This window comes from Camelina sativa, chromosome 8 (assembly GCF_000633955.1).
Source record: "Camelina sativa cultivar DH55 chromosome 8, Cs, whole genome shotgun sequence".
In the NCBI taxonomy this organism is placed as follows: Eukaryota; Viridiplantae; Streptophyta; class Magnoliopsida; order Brassicales; family Brassicaceae; genus Camelina; species Camelina sativa.
In genome coordinates this window covers 452449-466926 of record NC_025692.1, presented here as the reverse complement: position 1 = coordinate 466926, position 14478 = coordinate 452449, and the positions used below count along the sequence as shown (strand labels likewise).

The window sequence follows — 14478 nt, the reverse complement described above, 5'->3', positions numbered from 1 at the left end:
GATTGTGCAGAGCAGGGTTGGCGGAGAGATAAACAGCAGATAGATTATCACAGAAGACTTTGTTTGGTTGATGTTGCGGTACTCCAATATCTCGAAGCAGAGATGAGATCCAGGTGAGTTCACGAGCAACAGTAGAGAGAGCTCGATACTCTGCTTCAGTGGAGGAGTTTGAGACGGTGGATTGTCTTTTAGCAGACCAAGAGACCAGAGTGGATCCCAAAAGGATGCAGAAGCCGCCAGTGGAGCGTCTTGTGTCCTTACAGCCTGCGTAATCACTGTCACAAAAGGCTGACAAAACCGGATTGTTGTGTTTTCTGATGGGAAGACCCATGTTGAGTGTCCCTTTGAGATATCTGAGGATCCGCTTGAGGAGACCAAAGTCTGAGTTCGTAGGAGCGTGCATCTTTTGACAGATAAAATTGACAGCAAATTGAAGATCAGGTCGAGTGATAGTAAGATACTGCAATTTACCTGCTAGACTCCGATAGTAAGTTGGTTCCGGGAACGGTGTTGTGTCAGGTTTGTCTAGATGTTGAGGAAGAGGCGTTGGCATCGGATTGCACTCTGACATGCCAGCTTGGTGAAGAATGTCAGAAGCATAAGCAGTTTGATGCAGAAACAGACCATTGTTGAACGATTCAATCTCCACATCAAGGAAGTAGCGTGGAGGACCAAGGTCTTTCATGGAGAATCGAGTGTTGAGAGCATTGAGGAGTTGTTCCAGAAGTAGGTCATCACTTCCAGTAAGAAGAATATCATCCACATAGAGAAGCAGAATGAGTGTTTCTCCTTGGTGATGACACACAAACATGGATGGATCCGCTGTACTACAGTCAAAACCAAAGTCAAGGAGAAAATTGCTAAATGTGTCAAACCAAGCTCGTGGGGCTTGTTTAATCCGTACAGAGCCTTGGTGAGTTTACACCATAATCTGGTTTTGTTGGATCAACAAAACCTGAAGTTTGAGACATATACACCGGTTCTTGCAATTCACCGTGAAGGAAGGCATTGGAGACGTCAAGCTGTTTTAAGGACCAGTCATGACCTACAGCAGTATCGAGAACAAGGCGTATAGTTGCGGTTCTTACCACTAGACTGAACGTCTCAAGATAGTTGATACCCTCCTCTTGATCAAAACCTTTGGCGACAAGTCTAGCTTTCAACTTATCAATTGTCCCATCAGGCTTGTGTTTGGTTTTAAAGACCCATTTGGAATCCAAAATGTTCATGTCATCGGTTGGTTCCACCAGTGACCAAGTGTTCAGCATATGGATTCTGCCAATTTCTTCCATAACTGCTCCATTCCACCCAGGGTGTTTCATTGCCGAGACAATACTTTTTGGCACATCAGTGGTGAACTTAGAAGCGATCAGAGCATACCTGGGATTTGGTCGATGGATCCCATCTTTGGATCTTGTAGTCATCTGATGAGTGTTGGTTGGTAAAGCAGGGATAACACTTTGATCAGTAGCGACTGCAGTGTCTGCTGTTTCAGTATCTTCTGCAGTTTCAGAGTCAGAGTCAGAGAGGAGGTCAATGTCTGCGTCGACTTGATTATTGGTATCTAACTCATCTTGTGTGTGAACATGTGGTTCAAGGATAGGCTCAGGTTGCGGATGGGAGTTGGTTGTATGTTGAACATGTGGCAGGTCTGTTGCAAAAGCTAGTGGTAGTTCTGTTGCAGAGGCTATCGGTTGGTGGACTGAAGATGGAGTCACTGATGTAGGTCGAGGCACGGTCGGTTGTTGCCAAGCGAGAAGCAGTGGCGTCTGATATTGTGGAACGAGATGACGAAACTGCTCTTTGAATGGAAATGTAGATTCATCAAAGACGACATGTCTTGATATATATACTCTCCCTGTAGGAGGATATAAACACCGATAGCCTTTGTAATGATTGTTGTAGCCAAGAAAGACACATTGTAGAGAGCGAGGATCGAACTTGTGCTGTGTTATGGGTCGCAAACAGGGGTAGCAATCAGAACCAAACACTCGTAGAGCAGAGTAGTCAACTTTCTTCTGTAGTAGAGCTTCGTGTGGACTTACATTCTGCAAGACTGTGGAGGGGAGAAGGTTGACAAGATAATTTGCAGTGTAGAACGCTTCTACCCAGTATTTGAACGGTGTGTGGCTATGGAACAACATAGATAAACCGAGTTCCACCAAGTGTCGATGCTTTCTCTCAGCAAGGCCATTTTGTTGGGGAGTGTAGGGGCAGGATAGCTGATGATGAATGCCATGATCTTGAAAATGTTTCTTTAAGGTGTTGTTTGTAAACTCTCCACCTCCATCACTTTGAAAGATCTTGATTTTTGTATTAAACTGATTCTCGACTAACTTTTGAAACGCCATGAATATAGAGGTAAAGTCGGATTTCAAACGCAGAGGATAGAACCAAGAGTATCTGGAGTGATCATCAATAAAAACAGCATAATATTTGAACCCTTGGTTTGATTCAACTAGTGATGGCCCCCAGAGATCACAATGAACTTTCTCTAGGGTTTTTAAAGTTCTAGAATCAGAAGAAAAAAACTGCAACTTGTTACTCTTTCCCATCTGGCAAGGCTCACAAATGGGAGAAGTTCTGCTCTTATTCACTTCAATCTCCTTGCTGGCTTGAAGGTTCTGTAGAATCTTGTAGTTTGAGTGTCCTAACCGATGATGCCAAGTATCCAGGGTTGTTGTACACTGACGGTTTGAGTAGAGCGCAGCAAACACTTGATTCTGCAGCACATATAGTCCTGTTCTACGAGGACCCTTGGACACCACTTTCTGAGTGGTTAAGTCAATTATATATACTGAATTAGAATCAAAGAACACTCCACAAGGATAATCATCACATAACTTGCCCACAGATAAGAGATCTTTCTTTATATCAGGACATATGAGAACTTCATGTAAGGGAATTATACCTTTAGCAGAAGAAATGGTGGTGGATCCAACATGTGTGATGGGAAGGTAAGCTCCATCACCAACCATCACTGCATCAGTTCCATCATAAGCTTTTGCTTTCTGCAGTCCAGACGTCGAGGATGTTATGTGAGCCGTAGCTACAGAGTCCGGATGCCACTCACGACCACTATCATAAGAGACTTGAAGAGAAGCAAACGCTTGAGTGGGAACTTCAGTTTGATAGTTGTTATCAAAACGATTGTAGCATTTGATAGCTGTCTGACCAACACGGCCACAAATTTGACAGATTGGTCGCTGTCCTTGAGACGAAGAGACAAATTGGTGCTGGGAGAAGCCTCTGTCGCGAGTAGTGTAGCCTCCTCTGCCTCTGTTTTGGCCAAATCGACCACCACGACCTCTCTGACTGGGTTGAAACTGAGGAGCACACGGATTTGTCTTGTCGGTCATGAATGCAAGATGAGGAGTGACCGAAGATGCATCATCATACGACTGGAGTTTGCTATCAAATCCTTGGACTTCCGACACAACATCATTGAACGTAGGAGGTGAGAGCTTGCTCAAGGAACTCTGAATGACAGTTGTTATAGGGTCGTATTCTCGACCTAAACCGTTCAAGAAGCCAAAGATCTTCATGAATTCGTCAACTGGTTTGCCGATGGAGCTAAGGGAGTCACAAATTGATTTGAATTCATGACAGTAGGTAGAAAGAGATTTTTCCTTCTTTGACAGAAGCCGAAGACTGCGTCGGAGAGAGAATTCTCTGGCGACACTGCTCTTGTTGAAGTTTTCAGCGAGAGCAAGCCAAATCTCACGAGCCGTGGTGAGGCTGTGAACATGACCTAACACTTCTTCAGAAAGAGTCCCAAACAGCCACGACCTGACAAGCTGATCGGTACAAAACCAAGACTCATACTGCGAGTTGGTGACTTCACTGGAGACATCATCTTGGACAACTTGACGTGTCTTTGTTGGAGCAGAAACGGCTCCATTGACAAACCCTATGAGCTTGTGACTTGATAGGAGAGACTCAAATTGAGTCTTCCACAGCAAGTAGTTGCTGTTGTTGAGTTTCAGAGTGACAGAACTCGAGACATGGACATTGTCTGGAAACGGGTATGAGGAAGCCATTAGAATGCCTGTTAGAGCTTAGAATGGCTCTGATACCATGAAAGAGCAGAGAGAACAAAGGTGAATTTGTCTTGTAAACTTGTATTTTCGATAATAGTATTTTTGAGTGTTTACAGTTTCTTATATACACTACTTGAGAACAATCTAGAATATACAGCTGTCTAGGGTGAGTCATCCTCTGTGTTTTGCAGAGATTGCAGAGGTGCATATTTGTTCTTATTAGAGCAGTTGGTCTTGTCTGGAGACGTCGTTTTCACCTTCGTACGAACGGTCTTCGTGCTTGCAGGCGTGACTGCGACAGGGTGAGATGTTGTCTTCAATGTCTTTTTCTGTTGTATTTGAACGTGTGGGCTTGACTGGATTTAGGCCTTTGTTGAGGTTGTGTCGAGGCCCATTGTTATATCTTCTACATGTGTGATCCGTTTTTGAAGTAACTCTTCATGTTCTTCACCATGGAGATGTGGGATGAGATCCTCAAAGACATGGCTAGGAGGATCACGATGGCATACTAGGCAATCCCACAAGGCAGATTCAACTGTTTCCTCGTCAGGTGCTCCTGAATCTTGCTCAAGAAGGCTTTGAAGAGAATCATAGGGACATGGCTGAAGAAGGTGATGTTTCGTATAACCTAGGTAGCCAGAAACACCAGTGAAGATATTCGGATCGGATATGACCATTATATTAGAAGGTGGATTATTCTCGGCAAACACAAAAACAACCTCGCTAGTGTCTGAAGAACCTGAACCGTAGGGGAAGTTAATAAGAGAGATTCCACTGGAAAAGACACTTCTAAGGATGCGAGCGGGGACGTTTGCTAGTACGCCAACAGCAGTGATGGTGACACGACGATGAGAGTAACCACGATTCTTCAAATACAGTTTAATACACGGACGGACCCGACTAGGATCAAAGCCGGAAGGAACCGGACACATATTGATGTCCCAAAACACCGGTATTACAGCCCTAGCTGGCTTCCGCGTAGGCTTATTCATCATATTCAAAACCTGAGAGATGAGCAAGGTTTGATCTCGATATCGACTAGGGAGGGTTTGGTGATAAGGTCTGGCTAGTGGTGGCTATATATAGATTTTAAAGTCATAGATTTTCCAAAAATCTACTTTAATGTCAATTAAGATTATGGAAAAAATGGTTTTTCTAAAACAAATTAGGAATCTAGATTGGGATGTTTTTTTTTGTCAATTTTAAAAGGAAAACCAAAATCTATGTTTTACTGTACTTTTTCATTTTTAATCCTGACTTGAATTTTTTGTTTTGTTTTTTCTTAAATAAATTTTTAACACAAACTTTAAAAACCATAAACCAAAATTTAGAATCTAAAAACAAAAAAAAACACTTAAAAATTGTAACCAGTCATGGCCTTAATATTTTTGTAAATAATACTACTAGATTAGAAAAAGGGGAAATAATCATTACCAAATAAATAATATAAAGGGAGATAATAATGGTTAGATACTTAGATGAATTTGATACGTAATGTGTAATCAAAAGTTAACGATGAGTACAATAAAACCTCTATAAATTAATTAGTCGGACCATGAAATTTTATTAATTTATAGAGGTTTTAATTTATCGATAAATTAATAATTATTAATTTATCGATAAATTAATATTTTATTAATTTATAAAGAGATTTTTAATTTTCATAATTTTAAAATTTTGTATTACAAAATAAGATACTTTTGTTATTATTCATATTTGTAAAGAATTTTCTTAATTTATAATCTTGTTTATCGTAATTGCTAATTTTAAAGTGTAGGTAAAAATGATAAATGTTAGAAGTTTAGAGTTTTGAAGAAATTGTTACTTGTATCATTCATGGTAACGATGAAGTCGAATAAGATATTGCGGTAGTTTTAGAACAAATTACATATAAAGATACAATTATCACATTTAGAACTCTTCATAATTTTTGGATACAATTTGAGAAAACGACAATGAAAAATATTAGAGATGAGCTCCAATAAGAATGCAAATTCAAAAATATGCAAACAACAATAAAATCATATTTCACAAGATTTTATTAGATATATATATTATATATTTAATATTATATAATTATTAATTTATGATATTGATGGGACCCTATTTTTACATAGGATTTTCAAAAAAATTATTATCTTACTAATTTATCGACTATATATGATGATATTTATTCATGTCAAGTAACAATATGCTGACATCATAAAATTTGAGGTTAGTTAATAATAGTTATGTCAATTTTATCTTTTAATTTTTTTCAAAAATAATAATAATTAAGTCTCTTTTTCTTACTCACAAGCACTTAAATTCATTATTCCAGTTATATATAAAAAAACTAGTAAATAGACCACAAATATTAAAGAGACTTATAATATTTAAAGTTTAAGTATGTCATTACTCACAAACACTTAAATATTAGTCACAAAAAAAAGTTTTAATAATGATATCAATTTTTCAAAATTGATATCAACATTTTAAGACAATATTTCATTATTGCTAAATGATACATAATTGGGGTCAAAACATTTCAACTTTTCTTTTATTTATTTTTGTGAAGTAAGAAAAAGTGACTTAAAAATATTATTCTTTGAAAAAATTAAACGATGAAAATGACATATTTAATACCTTTTTCAATTAGATAATTTGATTTGGAAGAGAAATAATATTGTTAGATACTGAGATAAGGTTTATTATAGGTAATGTATTTGATGATTATATCAAAAAACTAAGAAGTATGTTAAAATATGTTAAAAACAAAGAGAATCAATATTAAAAACTAATTTAATTTTTTGAAATATGTTAAAATTCAATATGCTTTTAATTTATATGAAATTTTAGGAAATTTATACTGTATACAGAGAAATAGAGGAGTGTTAATTAAAGTTTAGATAACATCATCACCTTTGTGGCGACTCATCAGCACATGTCGGTTCGAATCAGTTTATCAAAAACTTTAGTTTAAACAAAGCAAATTACATATATCAGAACGCCGCTGCTTCCATAATTCCCGGCGTACTCGTTGTTCTCGAACCGACAGCCACCGATTTCTCCGGCGGAAATGGTGAGTCCGACGAGAGACTCCATCCAGTCTTATATGAGCATCACTGGTGCCTCCGAGTCCCTCGCGATTCAGAGACTTGAGGTTCGTTTTTTTTTTTCTTTCTTCGTCAAAATCTTTATTTTCTGAAAGGACATGACTATGACTGGGGCAATTTCGTGGAGTGCCTTCTCCCAAGATTGATTTTGTTATGACACACACACACAGAATTGAGTAGATATGGTTAGATTCTGTGATCAAATGTGTAAATGCTGCTGATAGATTTGAAATGTAATTGGGAGAGTTAGGGTTTTAGGTTGTGTAGGATCGGTATAGGAATTTCGATTTGTCTATTCTTGAGTAGATCTCGTTGCGTTCTTTTGAACTTTCTGTAAAATTTGAGCAGGAACATGGCAATAATCTCCCTGAAGCCATCAATGGCCACTTTAGAGATGTGGAAAGAAGCATGTATGTTTCTCAATCTCCTTAGTTTTGAGTTTTCTCTTCTATGATTTTGTTTTCCCATGGTGTTAGCTGTTTGTTTTGTTGGGTTGTTTTTCCAGTTACGATGATTCAAGCTTAGACAATCGTCCAGACTACAACGTTGTGGAAGGTAACAATCACGTTCGTGGTAGCGAGTCCAGACCAGTCAACGAGTCTAGGCCAGTCCCAGGCGCACTTCCATCTATCCTCTCTGCTGCTCGGGCTTTCAGACCCTCTTTGCTTCTAGATCCCAATTACAGACGAAATCTCTTTAGGCAGCTCAGTGGCTCTGCTCTCTCTGGAAGTCCTTCTCCATCATCTCAAACGGGAGAAATCACAGGGTTCCCTGCTCACTCTACCTGGGGAAATGATCAGGCTCGTCCTCCTGGACTTGGACAGGTTGGAGACGGTTATGCTAGACATTCACCAACCTACGGATCCCAGGTCCATGGTGGGACACATATGGATGGTGAATCACCCGTTTATAGCAACGATGCAGAAGAAGAAATGATCAGAGCTGCCATTGAGGCCTCGAAGAAGGACTTTCAAGAGGGTCGTCACAACACAAGATATAGTTTAGACAATGTATAGTATTCTAGCTTCACCCTGTCTAGCTCCTATTTTGCATGAGCTTTACACATTTTCCCTTCTTTTTTTTTGGTCTTATTATTGACGCAGGATCCATCTAGCGTTTTATCTCCAATAGAGGTTATTAACCGGGAAGATGAGGACATTGCCCGTGCAATTTCGATGTCCTTAGAGGTAGGCGTTGATAGTTATCTCATCTGCTATGTACCATGTACGCGATATCTCAACTTAGCATATATGGCTTTCAGATGGAAGAGCATGAGAGTGCGTTCCGAGACCAACTAGCTGAATTTACGCCTCAGTCCGTGGAGCATCACGATCCTTGTCAATCTAATACAAATGAAAGTAGCAGATATCAGGTGTGGAACTAAATTTCTCTTCACCTCTGATAAGCCTTTTCCAGCCTTCTGGTTAATAGCTATCGAATAATATATATAGTTTGGGATGCTTTCCTTTACAGTTTCCACCAGTTTAGGTGGTGGACATCCATGTTAAGTTAGAAACACTTTTATTAGTTTCTCCTTAATACAATGTGTTGAAACTCTTTAAGCTATCTTGCTAACTAAAACCTTTGTACTTGAAGCCTGGGAGCTCTTCAGTGCAAGACACGCGTGAAGACATGAAACAAAAGCAACCAATTAATACCAGCTCTCAGCACAGACATGATCACCAGAATGTTGAAGCTTCTTATCCTGAAGAGGTAAATTAATTGATACAAGTTCGATTATTCTTATCAGTGAAAGTAGCCAGTCAAGAACAAATTAACATATTCGTAGTATCATGTGTTCGTCTTACCTTTTTTCACCTCTTGTTGACTGCTACTAGTGGGGTGGCATTCCGTCAAAAGAGCTACAAGAGGCAATAATGCTGGAAAAGGCACTCTTTAGTGGAGTAGCTAAAGAAAATACTTCATATAATAATCAACCTGGAATTCACAAGGAGTCACAATCTCCCGATAAGAAGGTCGTTGAAGAGGTAATCCGATTTTCTTGTGAGGCATTCATTCATTGGAACATAATCCAGGCTGTGAACAACTACTCTGCCGTAAATCCATTGTAGAACTCAGTCTACAAAAATAGGGGTTGTAAACTGTAATCAGAGTGAACCCTTAGATTTTCAACCATCGACGAATTTTGTATGCTTGGTCAATAGATGATCATAGTGAATCTTAAAGCAAAATGCACTCTCCAGTGAAAGCTGATATTACTTTGGTTCTTCAATCTTATTTAGTTCTTATTTTCACTGTTTTGGGTACTTCGCTTGTGGCAGGAATCTGAGAGATCTTCCACTACAATGAAGCCAGTGCTTCCCATCGAACCATCAGCTGAAAATGAAGATGCCATCACTCTACTCGTTAGAATGCCAGATAGCAGCCGTCATGGTCGTCGCTTTCTCAAATCAGACAAGCTTAAGGTGAAGTTCATGAGTCTCTATTGATTAGTGAGGTCGTAGTCAAGCTTCCCTGACTGTTTTTTTTTGTTAAGTGCAGTACCTTTTTGACTTCATAGATGCTGCTGGATTAGTCAAACCTGGCACATATAGAGTGGTAAGCCCTGTGATCTGCGCTAGCTATTCTCCTGCATTAGTTCAATGCAACTTCTAAAGGATTCAAGTTTCTTTCTATCCCTCACATCTTGGATTATATTTTATGGTACTACAAGCTTTATAACTCGCGTGAATGTTGTTGGTAAACAGGTTAGACCTTATCCTCGACGTGCTTTCAGCCTTCAAGACGGTGCCTTAACTTTTGAGGAACTCAGTCTCACCAACAAACAAGAAGCGTTGTTTCTGGAACTATTGGTGTAACAATGTAACCTGATCTGATGGTAGTAGAAACTAGTTGACTTCAGTGTACTGTTAAGTCTGTAAGCGCTTTATTATCTAAATGCATGCATAGTCACACACTTTGTCCTTAACTGTCTAGTTCATTTAATCACAATGAACCTCCGGTTTGAAACAATTGATCTGGTATTTGTTTCTCTTCACTCCCCCAAAAGTCTATTTGTGTTTACAAAATATTTGAAGAAAAAAAAATGGAGCTACGAATATTATGAATTATTCAAAGCTTGATCAAGGATCTGATGACTGATCAGACGCAGGTGCGGTCCAGTACTCCTTCACAAGAAACAAAATCTTCTCCCTTTCAAGAGGTCCGTTCTCATGATCTCCTATTCTCCCTTCCCATTGCATCGCATCTGTTATCTTCTTCACTTTGGTTAACACATCAATGTCGTCTCTGATGATCACGCCTCCCTTTGGTCTTAGAATCCTGTCCATTTCTAGCAAGATATCTTCCATGTCACATCTGTCTTTGTACAGACTGAACACTGAATCGGCATGGATGAAATCGTACGTTCTTGGGTAAGTTGACATGGCTTCACACCTGTTTAAGAGTTGATGAAATGAAAATAAGAAAAGCCCATAAAAACTTCCCAAAAGAATGCTTACTCGGTTATTAGAAATAGGAACCTTACCAGTTTTGGTACGTTCCGATCAACCCTCGCTCATAGATGACTCCAAGGGTGTTGACACTGGCCTCCATGGGGACAACGTTCATGACCCATACAGGATCATCGACTAAGGCTGAGGCAAAACCCCCAAGATGAGCGTTCATGTCAAGGAAGTTTCTGTATCTTCCCGTCTCTGCGAGCTGCTGGTCAAAGCGCTTGTAGTAAGTCACTCTTCTCTGCCATGTCTCTGTGTTGCTGACAAAGTCATCCTCGTTGATTCCTTCCAAGCTTCCACTTTTGATCCTCGGAGGAACAGCGTTTAATCTCTCAGGCCATCTTGCCAACTTCCCACCCGCTACTTCTTTGATGTCAGATCCTGTTACTTCCGGCAACGGCGTCAAACATGTTTCAAGCTTAGTGTACCTAAAAACCCAAAACAGAGCAAACCATGATGGAGTCAAATACAAACTTCCTTTCTAGTGAGACCATCTCTTCTTGTCTAGTAATCAAATATACCAGGCCTGGTCGGGTAGTGTCCGGTGGCAGAAGGGAGGGCGTCGTAGAACTACCCGGTTGCGCTTACAGTGAATATGGTTGGTGGGTTTCTGCCATACCGCAAGATCCTCTCTCTGCACCAGTTTCTTCCAACACAAGCTCCTAGCGACCCTCTCGATTTGAGACTGCTCCGAGTTGAGATCGTCTTTGGTTCTTTCCCAACCCTTCCAATGTCTCTGCCAGTTAATCGGCGGTCCTGACAGAATCCAATACCCGCCCGGTCTCAGTACCCTATCCACCTCTATCAGATACGTCCCGTCTGCTCACACCAAAACAGTAGTCAAAACACACACACACACAAGAAACCGAATGCAAAATGAAGATGCGACTTGAAAGGTTAAGGATAATATTACTGTATTGGCCCCAAGGTATGAGACATCGAGAGCAATGAGCAATGTCGAACGCTCTGGCCGGAAATGGGAGCCTAATAGAGGCTAAGACTCCGATAATGGCAGGGACTCCTCTCTCAAGTGCGAACTGAACCTGAGCCTCGTGTGTGTCTCTTGGTGCAAACGACATCGTTACTATGTTCCTCGACATTAGATACGCCCCAAAGCTCGCTACCTAATATCAACATTAGTTTAAACGGTCGATAAATCATGATAGTAAACTCTATAATTAAATTTACTCATTTACATCTATAAGACAAAAAAAAACAAAAAAAAAACATACTAGTTTTTAAAGTCTTTTGACCACTTTACTTCTATTTGAAGATTGAAACTATCGATGCTAAGAAATCCATAGTTTCTATCTGATGGCTCTCTCTAGCCAGCATTTACTTAGCTGTCCTACAATTTATTTAATTACTTGTTGGGATTAAAAAAAGTAATAATGTATTACAGCCTGATTCAACAATATACTAAAAATTAGAAAGTTGTTATTCGTTGCCAATAAGAGAAGCCCAAAGTTAGGAATACTTAGCATATTTGTTTCCAGATTTGATACTATTGACTTTTTTTTTATCTACTTGTGACTTCAATGCTACTATTTCCATATTACGACAATCATATCTGTATCATTCTCACTCTGCCGTGTCAGAAAATTCTTCTTGTCATAACCTTTTACACAAACAGATTTTGTGACCAAAATTCTTAAATTTAAAACATTTTAAATAAACAATTAACAATTAGTATATGACTAAACTTTGTAATTCTAATTAGGTGTGGCATGCCAAATTGGAAATAAATTTCTCTGATTTGACCTAAAGCAACTACTAATTATCCTATGCATTGATCTATGAACAAAGGGAACATCAATAGATGGTTTCAATGTAATTTGCACAATCATCAATTAGTTTGACATGAATCTATATACACGCTACTATACAACTTATTTATGACTTAGTTCCACTAAATCTACTCCAAACCCCAAAACAAATGACCGTGTAAATTTGCAAAAACAAAGGAGACATCAATTTTTCAAAAGAAACAATCAGAAAAATTCAAAATGGATGACATCACAAGCATGGGATGAACATGGTAACATGACACAGAGAGTCAAAAAATCAGAGACATCACATGAATAGTACAAAGAAACAACAAGATCAAGAGGACAAAAAAAAGAGAGTAATCTTAACTTACCCCACATCCAGTATCAATGGCTGTCCGAATGGATCCATCTTTGAGGTTTATCAACCGTCCGATCTCGTCGATGTAAGCATCAGCTCCACGTGGAAACATCGTACCACCACCAGGAAATAAAAACCTATCCTTGTCATACCTCACCCAGTTCTGATTCTTCTTCTCCACCGTTAGCTCCGTGTGCGGCACGTTAGCAAACCACGCCACATCACGACTCTCCGGCCACCGGAAAGGCACACTGTAACCGAACGGCGCTGGAATCCGGCAGCGGAGCATCTCGTGTTTTTCCGGACAGTGTCTCTCTCTGTATATAAGCCTCTCTCTTGGGAAACTTAAAGACCGGTTCACGAACTCGCACGGCGTGTACTCCGAGAATTCGACGCCGCACGGCGAGATTTGAGTGACACGCTCCGCCGTCGCCGTCGAAGGTGGGTCAGGGGCTGAGTGACGGGCAGCGAAGTTGAGAACCGGTGCGGGTTGGTGAGGAAACGTGCAGGGCACGGACGTAAGGTCGTGGTTCGAAAGGGAGGAGCGTGAGAGTCCTCGGCCGGAGTGTTGCCATACTCCGATGTAATAAAAGGCGGCGCAGAGGATAGCGATTAGAATCACGTGGTATAGATTCGTTTGTCTTGCTCTGAGTGATAGCTTTGACGGCCACCTATAGTTCGCCATGACTTGGCCGGAGAAAAAAAAAAGAAAGAATAAAAGGAAAAAATCGAAACTTTCACAAAATATGTGATTTTGTGCCCTTTTGTTATTTTCTTGGTTGCATGTGTAAGTAAGATGAATGCTTTATTTATATGAGGTGACAGTGAGTTTTTCCATATATCATCCCATCTAAGTTTATATTGTATATTTTTATTTTTATCGAAAATGCTAATTTTTCCTTAATGGATCTCTTAAATTCATTGTATATTGGGAAAAATATCTTTGGTATTTTTGCATTAAAAACTGATTTAACTCTTTCAATGAAGAAGATAATAAGGGTTAATTAAGCTTTAAACCTTATAATTGTTTAACTCTTTTTTTTTGTCTTGTTAAAAGGCTTTATAATTGTTGTTTAACTTTTGTGATTTCAGTTTATAATTTGGAGTCAGGATTAAATATTTGGACTATTTTATTAACTTTTAAAAATGTTGAGTATTTTTGTAGTTTTCATCTAATTTCTATTACATTGACACATTTACGGTTACACCATATAGGGGTAATATGACAATGGTATTCGTTTTTTTTTTGTAAAGTTGGCACTGCTTTGAAAGATATAATACTAGTTTCTAAGCAATAATTTAGATTCTTGTATCAAATTAAAAATGAAAAATCTATAAATTGGATATTGTTTTGTTATCGTCATAAATTGGTTTAATGGCTAGGATGTGAATAAACATTTAATACAAAACTTAGTCACTTTTAAAATTTATTAGTCTTATCACCAAACACGCTTACGACTATTGACAACAGTGGATTTCTACTAGTAAAGAGATATGCTGAAAATGGAAATCTAAATCAATTTCAATTTTAGTGATTACTAGTACTAAATTTTGTTTATCCGACTCTCAACGCTCCTATAACACGTAGCACGTGTGAATGGCTACCATGAAATTTATTACAAACCTTTTACACAACGGAATGTGTTAGATACATTGATCTTTAAGAAAATTGGAAATCAATTTCCAAAAAAGTTGAAGATATTTTCAGCTTCTATAGCCAACGGTTATCCTAATATGATAACAAAATTAAATGAGAGA

At 39.0% G+C, this 14478-nt stretch overlaps 2 protein-coding genes across 2 annotated transcripts; one reads left to right on the top strand and one right to left on the bottom strand.

Moving 5' to 3' along the window:
• LOC104705339 (plant UBX domain-containing protein 9) lies at positions 6929-10108 on the top strand. Its single transcript, XM_010421328.1, has 10 exons — positions 6929-7182; positions 7484-7545; positions 7641-8145; positions 8239-8322; positions 8397-8507; positions 8732-8848; positions 8974-9123; positions 9418-9561; positions 9638-9694; positions 9844-10108. Exons 1-10 carry the CDS (start codon positions 7099-7101, stop codon positions 9952-9954), a joined length of 1425 nt encoding a protein of 474 aa, XP_010419630.1. The 5' UTR covers positions 6929-7098; the 3' UTR covers positions 9955-10108.
• LOC104705340 (probable methyltransferase PMT15) lies at positions 10077-13405 on the bottom strand. The gene is made up of 5 exons (XM_010421329.2): positions 12734-13405; positions 11507-11717; positions 11115-11412; positions 10623-11021; positions 10077-10531 (listed from the first exon to the last, which is right to left on the bottom strand). Exons 1-5 carry the CDS (start codon positions 13403-13405, stop codon positions 10219-10221), a joined length of 1893 nt encoding a protein of 630 aa, XP_010419631.1. The 3' UTR covers positions 10077-10218.

Bases quoted from the DNA above. Each gene is read 5' to 3' on its own strand.
- LOC104705339 (XM_010421328.1), top strand. From the start codon at position 7,099: ATGGTGAGTCCGACGAGAGACTCCATCCAGTCTTATATGAGCATCACT. The intron at 8,146-8,238 runs GTATAGTATTCT...TTATTGACGCAG, and splicing joins CAAGATATAGTTTAGACAAT to GATCCATCTAGCGTTTTATC. The intron at 9,124-9,417 runs GTAATCCGATTT...CGCTTGTGGCAG, and splicing joins ATAAGAAGGTCGTTGAAGAG to GAATCTGAGAGATCTTCCAC.
- LOC104705340 (XM_010421329.2), bottom strand. From the start codon at position 13,405: ATGGCGAACTATAGGTGGCCGTCAAAGCTATCACTCAGAGCAAGACAA. The intron at 11,718-12,733 runs GTAAGTTAAGAT...TGTTGATATTAG, and splicing joins CCATTGATACTGGATGTGGG to GTAGCGAGCTTTGGGGCGTA. The intron at 11,413-11,506 runs GTAATATTATCC...TGGTGTGAGCAG, and splicing joins CATACCTTGGGGCCAATACA to ACGGGACGTATCTGATAGAG.